Source organism: Phyllostomus discolor, chromosome 15 (genome assembly GCF_004126475.2).
Source record: "Phyllostomus discolor isolate MPI-MPIP mPhyDis1 chromosome 15, mPhyDis1.pri.v3, whole genome shotgun sequence".
NCBI lineage: Eukaryota > Metazoa > Chordata > Mammalia > Chiroptera > Phyllostomidae > Phyllostomus > Phyllostomus discolor.
Genome location: NC_040917.2, coordinates 16752369 through 16766191, shown reverse-complemented (window position 1 = coordinate 16766191; position 13823 = coordinate 16752369). Strand labels below are relative to the sequence as shown.

At 51.5% G+C, this 13823-nt stretch overlaps 1 protein-coding gene across 2 annotated transcripts in view; it reads left to right on the top strand.

The window, feature by feature from the left end:
• The first annotated feature begins 798 nt into the window (after nucleotides 1-798).
• Nucleotides 799-13823, top strand: part of MIA3 (MIA SH3 domain ER export factor 3) — a 37437-nt gene continuing 24412 nt past the window's right edge. The window contains exons 1-4 of one of the 2 annotated variants that reach the window (XM_036016123.1): nucleotides 799-1001; nucleotides 3870-4003; nucleotides 7032-7118; nucleotides 9915-12750. In XM_036016123.1, coding sequence (XP_035872016.1) covers nucleotides 869-1001; nucleotides 3870-4003; nucleotides 7032-7118; nucleotides 9915-12750 — 3190 coding nt within the window. In that variant the 5' untranslated portion in view covers nucleotides 799-868. The remainder of the gene's footprint in view (nucleotides 1002-3869; nucleotides 4004-7031; nucleotides 7119-9914; nucleotides 12751-13823) is intronic. The other variant, XM_028531368.2, reaches the window with a different exon arrangement.

Genomic DNA, 13823 nt, shown 5'->3' with positions numbered 1-13823 from the left:
TAGTTGTGAAGACTAAATGAACTGATAGTTATAAAGACCTTAGAATAACACGCGTTCCTGAAAAAAAACTCGATACATTTTAGCTGCCATTGGCTAGCTTTCTCCTGCTCTGACACTGAGTCGGTGGTCGTTCTTATGGCAGTTGGTTTCCACTACTTTGCTGGTTCCTTCGAGGAGGACCAGCTGTCTTATCTTTGACCTACATACCCCTGCACCCCGCCCTGGTGCCCCGCATGAGACGGTGGCGCAACACATTTGCATTGGATTCAATTACTTCTTCCCTTGTGGACAGAGCCCAGAGTATCTGAGCTCTCAGCACGGGCACCCACTCATTGCCCACCTCCGTCTCCCAGGGCCCCTGAAAAGACCCAGCCGGCCACCCGCTGGAGCTTACATCACAATGGACCATTCCACTCCCACTCTCCCTTCCTAGGCAAAGGCGTGTCCGGGTGCCTGGAAACGCGGACTAACAGTGGCAAACCGTGGATGGGATTTCATAGTTGGGAAAAAAAGGTACCGAACCAAGAATGGGGGGTGCCGATCAGAAATGGGAGGCTGCGAAAAACTCGCATCCTCCCACCAAGAGGAGGTTGGTGCGAGGTTAGGGGTCTAAGGTCGCAGAGCCCAGACGGGCGGGGGCGCGGGTGCGGGGTGAGAAGGATGGAGCAGAGGTCCTCATCCCGCAAACCCCTTCCTCCTCTCCCACAGCGGGTGCTGACGTGTAGGACGGGAGCCTCTCCAACCGTCCCCAGGCGCCGCCCCTCGGCTGCGCGCTCCACCGCCCTCGGAGCTCCGCCCTCGGCCCCGCCCGCTGGCGCCGGCCCCGGCCTCGTCCTCCGCGTCACCGGCTCCCCGCGGTGACCACAACATGGCTGCGGCGCCGGGGCTGCCCTTGTGGCTGCTTCTGCTTGGGATGCCCTGGCAGGTGCCGGGCCATCAGAAGCCTGACACGGACCGGCGCTTCTCCGAGCACAAACTCTGCGCGGACGCTGACTGCAGCAGTGAGTGCCCGGGGGACGGGGCGGCGACCCGGGCCGGGGCCACGCGGGGGCGGCAGATCGGCAGCCCACATGCGGGCCGGGCCGGGGGAGTCGCAGCCTAGGCGGGAGGGCGGGGCGCCGGGAAGCGGTGGGGGGGGAGGGGTGCAGCAAGCCCCGGGTCCCTGCGTTTGTGCACCGAGGCTGTGTGGATGCCCGGGCCGGCGGGCCCTGACCGCGGGAGGGGGGGGCTGCACCTCCCACTTGTTGCCGGCGTTTTATTTTTTTCTTGGCCGACTGCTGCGGGGCTTTGGAGGTTGGAGGTGTCCCCCGTCCTCCCCGGAGCATTACCTGGTGTCCGCTACCCTCGGCCACCCGGCTCCGAGGGGCGCTGGGGCGCTGCGCTGCGTGCCCTGGGGTTCCCACGCTGCCTCCCAGCACTTTCCGGCCCCCGCTGCGGGGAACCCGGCTGGGTGCTGTGCGGGGTCAGATGTGCTCCCGGCTCGGCGGGCGGATCCCCTGCCGGAGGTTGTTGATGGGGATCGGAAAAGGGCACCCGGCGCTGCCCCTTCGCCCTTCTGCTTCACTCGGATTGGGGGCACACACCACCTTTCGAACAAATTTTGGAGTTTAGGTTTGGGACGATCTCCGAGTCCGGGCTTGCGGCATAGTTCAGGGTCTCCGTCCAGCTCTCTGTTCTGTCATTGCCTCCTTGCCGGGCAGGGAGGGCGCCAGCAAGGCCCCAATCTTCGGCGGTTCTCGAAAGTTGCAGGGGATCTGCGTGGGCCGCCTGGGACCTGCAGCCCCCTCTCCTTCGCGCAGGAAGCGGGATTGTCCCCCAGCCTCACACTGGGGGTTGGAGGGCGGTGCGGGGGGGCAGAGATGTCCAGGCTCCGATGACGAGGATTATGAAAGTAACAATAAATACCCTAGGGGTTTTGTGAACCTAACCACCTTTGGCCTTAGCCCCTTGTGTTTGAGTCTTTTCCCGTGCGTGTCCAGGATCATTCTCGGTCTCCCAGCAGTTCTCAAATAACCTTGCCACTCAGCGATAACCGCTTCCCAGCTGGTGGCTCACACATTGTGATCAAAAGGTACAGAAAATGCTCATTCTGAAAAGGCCGTGGGCCTACAGTTTAGCTATTTATATTCACATTGGTGTTATCCGAAGAAGAATTTCACAATTTGAAGTTTGTATTACTGCAACACCATCAAACAAGAAAGGAGGCAGCCTCTGACCCACGCCGTTCCCAGAGGTAACCCCGGGGCCCAGGGAAATGTGCACTAGAAAACTGAGCAACTTCCACGATTCTTTCCTTTCGTTTTCTCGGGGCAAACCCAGTGACTGGCAGGCAGGGCTGGCTGCAGGCATGTCCACCATTCCTTGCTGTCAAGCACTGTCCTACCTGAGCTCCCCCAAGCCAGTCACCTGGAGAATCCCATCACTGCCGCTTCCTCACTGGGCGACCCGATGTTGAAAGAACTCTCTAAGTTGTAGTGTGGCTCATGTCCAAAAGACACAATGTAACCGAACAGCAGGAAGCAGCCGAAGCAGGGCCTGGGGCTATCTCCTGTGGCCTGCACGTGTCCAAAAGATGTTATATGGTGTGCCCCGTATCGCATCTCAGTTTTACACACCCTCCATGACCTCTACTCAGGGGAACACGAGACGCATTGCTGTCTACAATTCTGATAACCGCCCCTGGCCTGTCACCCAATTATATCCGAGTTAGCATGCGGACATGTGTTGAAATAATGAGATTTTTAGCTTCAAAATCCAAATAACCCCCTTTAAATCAATGTCTGTCCCTCAAACATGTACTTAAGAGATACGTTGTAACATACTTATTGCTAACGGGCTTTTAGAAAAGCGTTATTTCCATTTCATCCTTCTTTGTCTCTGTTTAACTGCATTTATTGTCCATTTCCCCTTACATCAGAAACTGTGTGTCTGGCCAACAAACAGAAAAACACCTCTGCCAGTTTCTAGATCAGGGGTGCCTGAAGGCGGGCGCTTTAAGACTGACGGTGACTAGTGGGCAGTTTTTACAAGCTGTGCTTGTCTCTGTCCCACGTGATGTCCACTTCCGATTTTGTTTATAGACATCAGTAAGTAAGGGCATCTTAACTTTGTTTTGTTGGAACAAAACCTGCTTCATGTTGGCTCCAGTAAACATTACTGACTTTCAGGCAGTATCACCTTGTCATGTGATTGGGTCCATCCTACAGGGTGCGACATCCTTTCCCGGCAGTTCACCCAGGTCTTATGTAGAGAGAACAGCTTGGGGACAATGAAATGGACAGTGTTTACTGCTAGCGGCACCCGTTAGAGCCACTGAAGGGCACTGCCTTTTAGGGGTTAGTTAAAGTTAATTGATCTCTTGGGGGTTTCTGGGTGCTCTCCCCAGTTCCCTATTACCTCTGCGCGCGCCCGAGCTTAAGCTAGTCAGCATCTGCACTTGAGTTTACCCAACTGCAAAAGGAAGCATTTTTATGACTGTGAAACAGCAAAGGTCAAGACTAGAAGGCTAGAGAGAGAATCAAAAGTTATTACTGAGAACAGCCTGTTGGGGGGGGAACCTGTTGGGTTTTGTTTCTCAGCATTATCCATAAACAAAACTAGTGAGAGTTTCCCTCTCCCCTGTTTGCTGGGGCTGGTGGGGGTCGGGGTGGTGGCGGTGGGGGGGGGGGGTGTGGAATCCTGACTTATAAGGATAAAACTGTGAAGATTTTAGGTCCTCTGAACATAAGACTTGAAAGTGACTGGCTCCAGGCAGTACTGGAGAAAGCTGTTTACAGTGGGCTCTTCTGTTTCCTGATGAATCAATACGGACCACGAAACTCAACCGGAACCCTCATATCTGGTTATTTCTTTTCTCTCTCCGTATGCAGTGCTAATGCACCGGGGTGAGGCTCTGGAAGACTTCACAGGCCCGGACTGTCGCTTTGTGAATTTTAGAAGAGGTGACAATGTCTACGTCTACTATAAACTGGCAGGGAAATCACCTGAAGTTTGGGCTGGAAGTGTAAGTAAACATTTGACATGCTTTTTTCTTTTTTTTTTCTCCTTTTTCATCACCAAAAAAGATTTATTCAAAGAAAAAGAAAGGATTGCAATCCAGAACCTGCAGACTTGGGGAGCCACGTGCAAATTCTACCAGGAAAAAAGAGGGAGAAAATGGCATACTTTCTCTTCTGACTTTGGATTGCCTTGCTCAGCACTGTCGGTTTAAATAACTATGTTCTTAGCGTCCTTGGTGGTGTTCACAGGTCCTCCCTGCTGTGTCTCCCCAGCAGGCACCAGGCCCGGCACGGAGTAGGGGCCCAGCAGAGGTTTCTTAAACAGAGCAAACTGCTTCCGGCTGTGCTCCTCAGCATCAGGTTCTAGGCCTTCTCGGCCATGGGTGCTCCCTATGTAGTCAGGTTTGAAATGGGGCGGCCTGAAAACTCCTAAGCTTCATTGCTTTAAAATGGAAGGATTTGTGGGCATTAGACTTACTCCTGTGAGCAATGTGCGAGAGAGTGTTTCGTGATTAAAGTTGATTTTGTGCTCATTTCTTTTTCCTGAGTTATTAATATCTGTGAGACACTGGCAGTTCTGGGAAGAGTCACCTAATCCTGCGGGCTGTTCTTAGTCTGTTAAACAGCAAGATGTCGTTTTCACTGTGTGCTTTTTTGTTTGTGTGTTTGTTGTGCTGGCAACTTCATCCTCTCCGTGCTTGTCAGACGCCGCCTGCTCCCCGTGGTCCCCCCGAAGCTCAGTCCCACCCAGCTCTGTGGGTGCCCTGATACCAGACATGGAGATCAGTGAGCGCAGCATGCTCTGACGTTCTGAATGTGGATATTCTCCAGGAGCAAGAGATGGAGGGGCGTAGGAGCTAATTTTCCTTTTTAAAGAGTGTGGACTGTGTATTTACTGAGAGCAGGAAGGGTCTCTGATGTCCTGAGAATTGTCCCAACTTAGAGAAGTACCCAGTCCCAACTGTGAAAGCTTTCAAAATCTCAGCGAGACACGAAAACAAACAACAGAAAAGGAGCCTTGAGAAACCTCCACGGGGAAGAACAGATGGGTTTTGTTGGCAGTTCGGATTCCTAGGGGGGAATATTGAAAGGCCAACCAGTCAGATACAGTCCTTGCGTTTAGGAAGAGTCCCAGTTGAATCACCCGATACAAAGAAGAATATTCTGTTTCTTTTGAGTCTACCACATGTGATTTCTTAACAGTCTTTTTTTCTTAGACGGTCATTCCACGTCCCTAGGCTGTGTGTTTAATCTAGCGGTCAAGTTTGAGCATTTGAGTCGGTGCACTCAACTTGCATTTCTCTCCCTCCACACTTCTGTGCACAACCATCCATGTCCACCTCTGGAAAGCCGGCCACCTTCCTGGGTCCCCGCTGTCACCCTGCCTCTTTGGGGAGCACCGCCCTCAGCACCCAGCCAACTTTGCTGTCTGATCGTTGCTCAGGAGGCACTGCATCTGCACTGCCTGCGTGACATTTTTCTTTCTGCTTTGCACTGCAGTTGGCGCGTGTACTGTCTTAGCTCCTGAAGGTGAAAAACCCTGGAATGGGAGGGCCCATGCGTGATGCCTGTTCCTTTAGAATATTTCCTTTCAGGGCGGTGCCGCTCACATTTGTCCTGATAGTAGCTGTGCAGAGTTTGTGCCCTTAAAACTACATTCTGCTTTTCTGTTCCTTCCAAACCAGCAGTCCCTTGGCAGGGATTATACATGGAAGCAAAATTAAGACACGTGGATTACTTCTAGTTATGAAGTCCCTTAATTCTGCACCATTTTTGGAGGGGGTCATGTCATAAGAAATGAGACCCCATCCAGTATAAAAATAAGGAGTTTTATATCACAGAGTGTACACAAAGGTAAATGCATTTCTCTACAGATCTTTGATTACTTTTTTCTCTTTTCCAGATTTTCTCTAAATAAAATTTTCCTGAGAAGGAGAAAAGGGATGTTTTCTCTTACCTCCCTCATTTCGTGAACCTTCTAATTCAGGAAATGAAAAACTGTCCCTCCTTAGCTTTCAAATGATTCTTCTTTCTATTTCTTAGTTTTCATCCTGCCGTCTGTTTTGGTTTCTTCGAGTGGCGGACTTGAACTGCCGGTGTGGTGTTTTAATTGCCCTGGGTTATCTAATCTCCAAGGCAGTATTCTCCTGCTAACACTGGCTCTCAGGTAGCTGCTGGATATAACCAGAGCGCTCATAATGAGGATATTTTAGGAGCTGGTGATAAGACAGTCTTTTTTTTCTTTTTGTGCATTTGATCTGCTTATCAGGCCCCTTCTTTAGTGCTTGGAAGGCACCTGTGCTCCCTTTCAGACTGCGGCTGTACCAGACAGGGTGTGTTTCTCCAGAGGACACGGCTTAGCGTAACCTCAGGTGTCAGTGCTGCAGGTGAACGGGGCCATCTTCTGCGGAGGTTTACTTTGCATAAAACTAAAGCTCGTTGTGTAGATTAGTATGAATTTTATCTCCCCCCCTAATACTTGAAACTCTGGTTTTTGAAAAAGCTAGTACAGCCCATAATATCAAGAAATAGTTGCCTTTTGTAGTGTCGGTCATATGTTTCAGAAATTTTGTATTTTTTACTTATTAATTTTCTATGGCTGGTATTTATTGGTTTAAGAAAGACATGTAAGTACTGGTTTATGAGCACTGCTGTGAAAATGTGGAGGTGGATTCTTGCTAGAGGTTATTTGGAATTGTGTTTCCAACCAGCTTTGATTTGCATAGTTTTAATCATATAATATACAACAATCTTCTCTTATGCAGATCTTTTATCTACTTCAAAGATATGACTTCATGTGCTCTGTGTTTAGAATTAGGCTGAATGTTGAAAGAAAACTTCAGTGGTTTTAGAAAAGTTGTCTTTACGATATTAAGTACTTAATTTTTATTAGAATCATAATTTCTGTAACCATTAAAGTGACGGTGCGTTTCTGTGCTTGTACCTGCCTATCTCTCGTGGATATTTCTCTCGTGGATATTTCTTGTACAGAATTTTGATTGATATGTTTCTTTTGCCCACTCTTTTATATAGGTTGGACGTATTTTTGGATATTTTCCAAAGGCTCTAATCAAAGTAGCCCATACATATGCTGAAAAAGAGCTACAAGTTCCAGCAGATGTAAGTTGTGGGTTTTGTTTTTTGGTTCTCTACTATAATGCACTTACAAATTCATAAGTTATTGATTACATTAAGTCCTCACTTAGTGTCATCTATAGGGTCTGTGACTTTAAGCGAAATGACATATAACGAAGCCAGTTTCATCACAGGTTAATTGATATAAGCAAGGGTTAAGTTTCTGTGTCATTTCACCAATGTTAATACTGAGCAAGATATTAGTCAAGGACCTGCTGTATTTTTGAAGGTCTTTCAGTGTGTTTTGGTAAAAAAAAGTTAATGTTTGTGTATCAAATTTTAATTTAGAGTCAGACTACTTTTAAAAAGAAGGAAAAAATGAAAAGAATTTCTAGGAGACTTTATATCATAATCTGATAGTTATCTAATACACTGAAGTAGGTGTTCTTATACAAGGCTGCGTACTCTTCTGCGGGGTTATTTTTTGCTGCTCTATATGAGAAAAAATTAAACATTCAGTATTTTTGCATTTAGTTATTACATTTAGGAGGTGAATAATTCTTTTTATCAGCAAAAGGAAAAGGTGTCTCAGTTTGAAAACTACTCATTGAATGGCTGTTAGACAGTTTCAGTATATAGAAATCAGGTTAAATTGATCAAACACCCTAACTTGTGCAGTAGGCCAGAAATGCAGAGGTGTGAGGATTGTCTTATTATTGACTCCTTAGTGCTTTAAGGGGTTGGGTGTATTACAGGTCCGGGAGCGGGAACAGGGGAGTTTCAGATGAAGTCCTGTCTCTTATCTACGAGGTGCCGACGGCACCTTCCATACAGCGTCTGTCTAGGGGGCACTGACTTAACGCGGCTTTGTGAAGACGAGGATGGGATGGGATCCTCGTGGGGCTGGTGGTTTCTGGAGTTCACAATAAATGGAGCCCACCTCCCTTCGGAAGCCTCTGAGCAGCTCGTCGGAGCGGCTGCAGAGCACGCCAGCTGCTGGCCCGGAGCAGTTCTTGGATGAGATGGGCAGAGCGGATGAAGTTTTAGAGCCATTAATATTTTTTTTTTAAGATTTTATTTATTTTTAGAGAAAAGGGAAAGATGTGAAAAAGAGAGGGGGAGAAACATTGGTTGGTGGCTTCTTGCTCACCCCCAACTGGAGACCCGACCCGCAACCCAGACATGTGCCCTGACTGGGAATTGAACCAGGGACCTTTTGGTTTGCAGGCCAGAACTCCATCCACTGAGCCGCACCAGCCAGGGTGTCATTGCTATTCTTCAAATCTCTCGATAGTCTCCAGAGTCATAAAGTCAGCCCTAGGTTGCCTGTTGGGCCTCAATCCTAATGAAGAGACTTCTGGAATACGTGTGCAACAGCAGTTCATGGGTCACAGGGGCCTCCTGTGTTTGGGACGCTGCCTTCCCCTTGTGCCTGCTGCTCCTGGTGCTGCGAAAATGGCCCAAACGTGCGTGTGGTGAGGAAAGGAACCCGTCCGTCCATGCCACACTGGGCAGGTCTCCCCAGAGTAACGGGAAGGGCTAGCGAGGAGAAGAGGACGATCTTTGTTGGTTTTTTAACTTTCGCTTATGGCCCCTTGTGTGTTGATATGGTTTTTATGGGAGGAGAGGAAGAACACAGATTTACAAATAGTCCCGAAAGCAGGTTTTATTGGCACCAAGAACCCCAGTTTAGAGTATATCCCTCACTGAATCTTGTTTTCAAGTCACACTTGGGGTGATAATTAAATTAGTGGGGCCCCCTGACATGGTTCTTTGGTCCTTTAAATTTTTACTTCCTGTGCACCTGTATTTCAGTAAGACACTTCCTAAGCTGACTTATCTTTCCCAATCCAAGAAAATACGAGCTAAACAATCTGTGTAGACTCAGAGCCCAACAGCAAGGTGATCCTGCCCATTTCTAGCCAGGTGAGCCGGGAAGGGCAGCCTACAAGGCAGGACGGTCCTCCAGCTTCTCCCGCACAAATTACCGCACGGTGAATTCCCGGAACACTGGGTATAGATGTTGGAAGTTGGGGGACCCAGTTGGTAAACCCCACTTTTCCCCACTTGTGCCCAGAACGAACTGAGATGCCCAGTAGTCAGGCAGGTGAAGACTAAAATGCCACCATTATTTATTGATAAAGCTTTTTGGCAAACATGGCTCAAGCGTGCAAAAATAATGGGCTCCCGAGCCATGGCTGGTGTGGCTCAGTAGATGGAGCGCCAGCCTGCGAACCAGGGAGTTGCTGGTTCGATTCCCAGTTGGGGCACACGCCTGGGTTGTAGGCCGGGTCCCCAGTTGGCGCATGAGAGGCAACCACACGCTGATGTTTTTCTCCTCCCTCCCTTCCCCTCTCTAAAAATAAACAAAATCTTAAAAAAAAAAATGGGCTCTTGAAATTTCAGTCTAGAATAAGACTAACACAGCTAGGTGAGGGGGTTTGGGGGGTTGTCCCCAGGGGAACTGTTCCTATAAAACCGACAGCACAGAGGACATGCGCTCTCTCCAGCTGACCCCAAACAGAAGATAGATAGGGACGGTGCAGGGCAGACTCACCGGCGACACGGCTCCTGTCTCCCCTGGGGGACAGGGAAGGCAGGGAGGACAGGAGTATGCCTCAGGTAGAAGTCCGTCCTCAGGGAAGCAGAAAGCCAGGGACAGGTGGGTTCCAGCCTGCCATCTCCCAACTACCCAAGGACAGTAATTGCCCAAGGTTGGCACAAAAGCTCCTTTTAGAGCCAAACATGAACTCAAGGTTATCCTTGTCATTAGCGTGGGTTAAGAGTTTGCTCCTGTGACACTTGGCTAGCAACACACTGATGTTTCTCTTTCCCTTACAGGAGACAGACTTTGTTTGCTTTGATGGGGGAAGAGATGACTTTGATAACTATAATTTAGAAGAACTTTTAGGATTTTTGAAACCGCACAATTTTGCAACTGGAGATTCTGAGAAAGCTATAGAAAAAGCACCTCAGCATGTGGAAAAACCCCCGGGAGTGTCTGGAGAAAGGGACCCTGCGCCTGACTCAGTGCCGGCCACCGCAGGGGAGAGGCGCGGCGCTTCCCCGGGAAACACTGAGGAGCAGGAGGAAAGCTACGAGGCTCAGGAGACCCACCCCCACGCAGGCGGCCAAACAGATCGCTCTCAGGGGGAGCGGTCTTCGCTTGACTCATTCGAAGAAATGCTTCAAGATAAATTAAAAGTGCAGGACAGTGACAACAACAAAACCAGCAATAGCTCTCAGCTCTCAAATGAACAGGAGAAGATGGATGCTTACAAACTTCTGAAAAAAGAAATGACCCTGGACTTGAAAACCAAATTTGGCTCAACTGCTGATGCACTTGTGTCTGATGACGAGACCACCAGGCTGGTGACTTCGTTAGAAGACGATTTTGATGAGGAACTAGATGCTGAGTATTATGTGATTGGGAAGGAGGAGGAGGAGGAGGAGAATCAGGAAAACTTTGATGAGATTCCATTACTGACCTATACAGATGACGAAGAGTTGAAAATGCCAGCAGCACCTGAAGTTGGCAAATACTCGACTGATAAAGAGCAGAATTCAAGCGAAGGGGACAAAGCGGAGGTGAGTCGGCCCCTGCGCATCCAAACTGACGAAGAAGACCTAACCGGTTGGGAGGACACTGGCGTCTCCGCTGTCACAGAAGACGAGGAACAAACGGGTATGGATTTTGAGAGTTACAGTTCAGAAGAAGAAAAGGAAGGTGATGATGGATTAGGTCCAGACAGCAAATGGGGGCAACCGCAATCACCGACAGATGATGCGGACTCTAAAAAGGCAGGGGATGGTCTTCCGGTTGCAGAGGTTCCTAAAACCCATAACGAGAAAGACCCAGAAAGGGACCCAGACCTTCTCGACAAAGGAAAAGGGAGGACCCCTGAGGAATCCGAGAGGGGCCCGGTGCAGGGCGAGAACGGGTCGGAGGAGGAGGGGAAAGGAGACAGGCCTCTGCACGGCCCTGCTCAGGGCAGTAAGCTCAGCGCGTTGGTAGCGACTGAAAAGGGTAAAGAAACATTAAAATCAGTCTTCCGTAACAAAGAACAGGATCCTAGAGGGGCAGCTGCTCCCACCTCAAAAGGGGCGGTCCAGGAGGAGAAGCCCGGAGAGCCGACTTTGGAAGGTGCCCCGGAGGGTGGGGGGGAGCGTAAGGCTGCAGAGAATCAGGCGAAGGGAGAGAAGACTGAACAGGAGGCCACGGATGTCGCGCAGCTCCCGGGAGACGCCCAGCACAACGCGTCTAAAGACGGCATGGAGGAGGTGGAGGAGGAAGTGGATATTTCAGTAAATGGACCGAAACCACACACAGTTTCAGGGGAGCATCTGGGCGAGAAATTTAAAGAGGAACAGCTTCTTAAAACTCAAAATCAACCCCGGTTCTCCTCCCCCGATGAAATCGGCGTGTCAACAGGGCTGGAAGACGAGGGTCCCGTGCCGGGAAGAAATCTGTCCTGGCAACAAGAACGAGACGTGGCCGCCGCAGCGACCACGCCGGTGGGTGAGAAGACGGGGCCGTCGGCACCAGAGGCCGCAGGAGGCGCTGCGGGCAGGGAGCTTGGCCAGCCAGAGCCGGGCGCCCCGGGAGCAGAGACAGGGGGCCCGCCGGGCGGCAGCGCGGAAGCGCCAGACGCCGAGGATGAGGACCCCGCCCCCGAGGAGCTCCTGGAGGACGAAAATGCCGCGAGTGCGGAGCGGTCTAGGGGGAAGGGCCCCGAGAGGCGGCGCGGGCAGCTCGAGGTGCCCCCGCCAGGCCCCGGCGGAGGGGGCGGAGGGGTTCCGGGTGCCGTGAACACTACTGGTGCGGAGACGGAAGCCGACGAAGGAAAAACTAGTGACGTTTTGGAAGCTGATAGGAAAAATGAAACCGTGGGCAAAGGGGCGGGCACGCCAGGCACGGAGCCTGGGGGTCTGGTGGTGGGACAGGAGGAAAGCCCTCCTGCAGGCGAGGAAGCGCGGAGACCATCTGAAGGAAGCGGCCTCCCTGGCGAGGAAACACACGGGACTCCAGAGTCGGACTCAGTGTTTCGGAGTAGAGAGTCTGCTCATGCTGCAGAAGACGACCCCGAGGACCGCCCGAAGACCTCGGGGCTCGCGGAGCGGCCGGGGGTGGGGCGCTCGCAAGAGGACTGGGAGGACAGAGAGAAGCTCACGGACACACAGAGCCGGGGGGCTGCCCCCCAGGAGCTAGAGGGCGATGCGTCCCACCCGGCCGCAGGTACAGCGGCAGAGCCGGGGCACGGCGGCCAGCTGGCCCACTTGCCGATCATAAGCAGCTTCTTTAAGGAGCAGCAGTCCCTGCAGCGGTTCCAGAAGTACTTTGATGTCCCCGAGCTGGAAGCCATGCTCCAAGAAATGTCATCAAAGCTGCAGTCGGCGCAGCGGGAGAACCCGCCCTACAGCGTGGAAAAGGCCCTGGACAAGGTCTTCCGGGCGTCGGAGTCCCAGATTCTGCGCGCAGCGGAGGAGATGCTGGATGCTCGCGTGGCCGAACTGCGCGACTTGGGAGTGGAGGAAGACGTGTTTGAAGAGGCCGCAGTGCTGGATGACGTGCAAGACCTGATCTACTTCGTCAGGTACAGACACTCCACGGGGCGGGGCACCGGACCCCTGGCAGTGGCGCCGCCTCCTGAGCAAGGCTGGGATGGACCAGCGGAAGGTAAAGTACCTGCCCGTCGCCTTGTCGGGTGGGGCTGGAGAGACCCGGGTGGGGCTGCTGGCATGTCTCAGACCTTATGTGTGACGCTCTGTCCAGGGTCCAGTGTCTGAAGGCAAGAGGCAGGACAGTGATGTGCACACGTCCCTTGCTGTCCTTTTTTAGGCTTGGATAAGGATTTCTTAACCCGTTTTCTCCTTAGAATAGTGGAGAATGGTAGTGTTTTCAGAAGGAAACTTTATACAAAGATAAAGGTATAAACAAGAAAAGATGCACTGATAGCCCTGTGAGCAAAGCGCTTCTGGGAACACAGCTTCTTGCCCACACGGTAACTGCGGTGGGACCGGGGATGGGCGGGCGTACCTCTGCACGGACGCCCTGCCGTTTCGTGGATGCCATGTTCTTTCTGCCTCTTCGGGGCCGTCACCCGGGGCAGCTACATTGGACAGGGCCCTGGGGTTCTTGCATCCTGACTGATCAAGCACTGACCGGGATGCAGGGCTCTCACACACACCTGCCACTCAGAAGCCACTCGGTGAGGCGTGGCAGAACTGACCCTGAGCCAGTGCCCTAACGGAAGCTGGTTCCTAGCCGAGCGCTCTTTTCCATGTCCCCGTGCTTTCAAACGGGGGCATCTCGACCGAGGGTCTATGGAGGAGTGCCAGGAGGCAGACTTAAAGGCACAGGGTAGATTTATGTCCCCAGAGTGCCAGTTTTTCCTGAGCATTTGGGGATGGGAACATCTCTGCATGTCATTAAAGCAGATGCATATCAGATTGGGCTATAAAACTTGGATTTTCAGGTAAATTAGGTGGTTCCACAGAAATTCATCTTGGTGGTGGGCCACACTGGGCTGCACCCTCAGCCCCTTAGGGACCGGAAATGGGCTCTCTCTGACTGTTTGAGGTCCTCTGGGGGTCACTGGAGGCCCTTCTCTGTACTGGCTCGGAGACAGACATGCCTGTGCACGGAAGGGCGCGTGTCGCTTCTGTGTAGAAGAGATGTTTCAGGTCTCTGCTCTTGACTGGCATTCTGTTCTGCACATTTGTCTGTGCGGGCCAAAGGAAGCTAGGGTA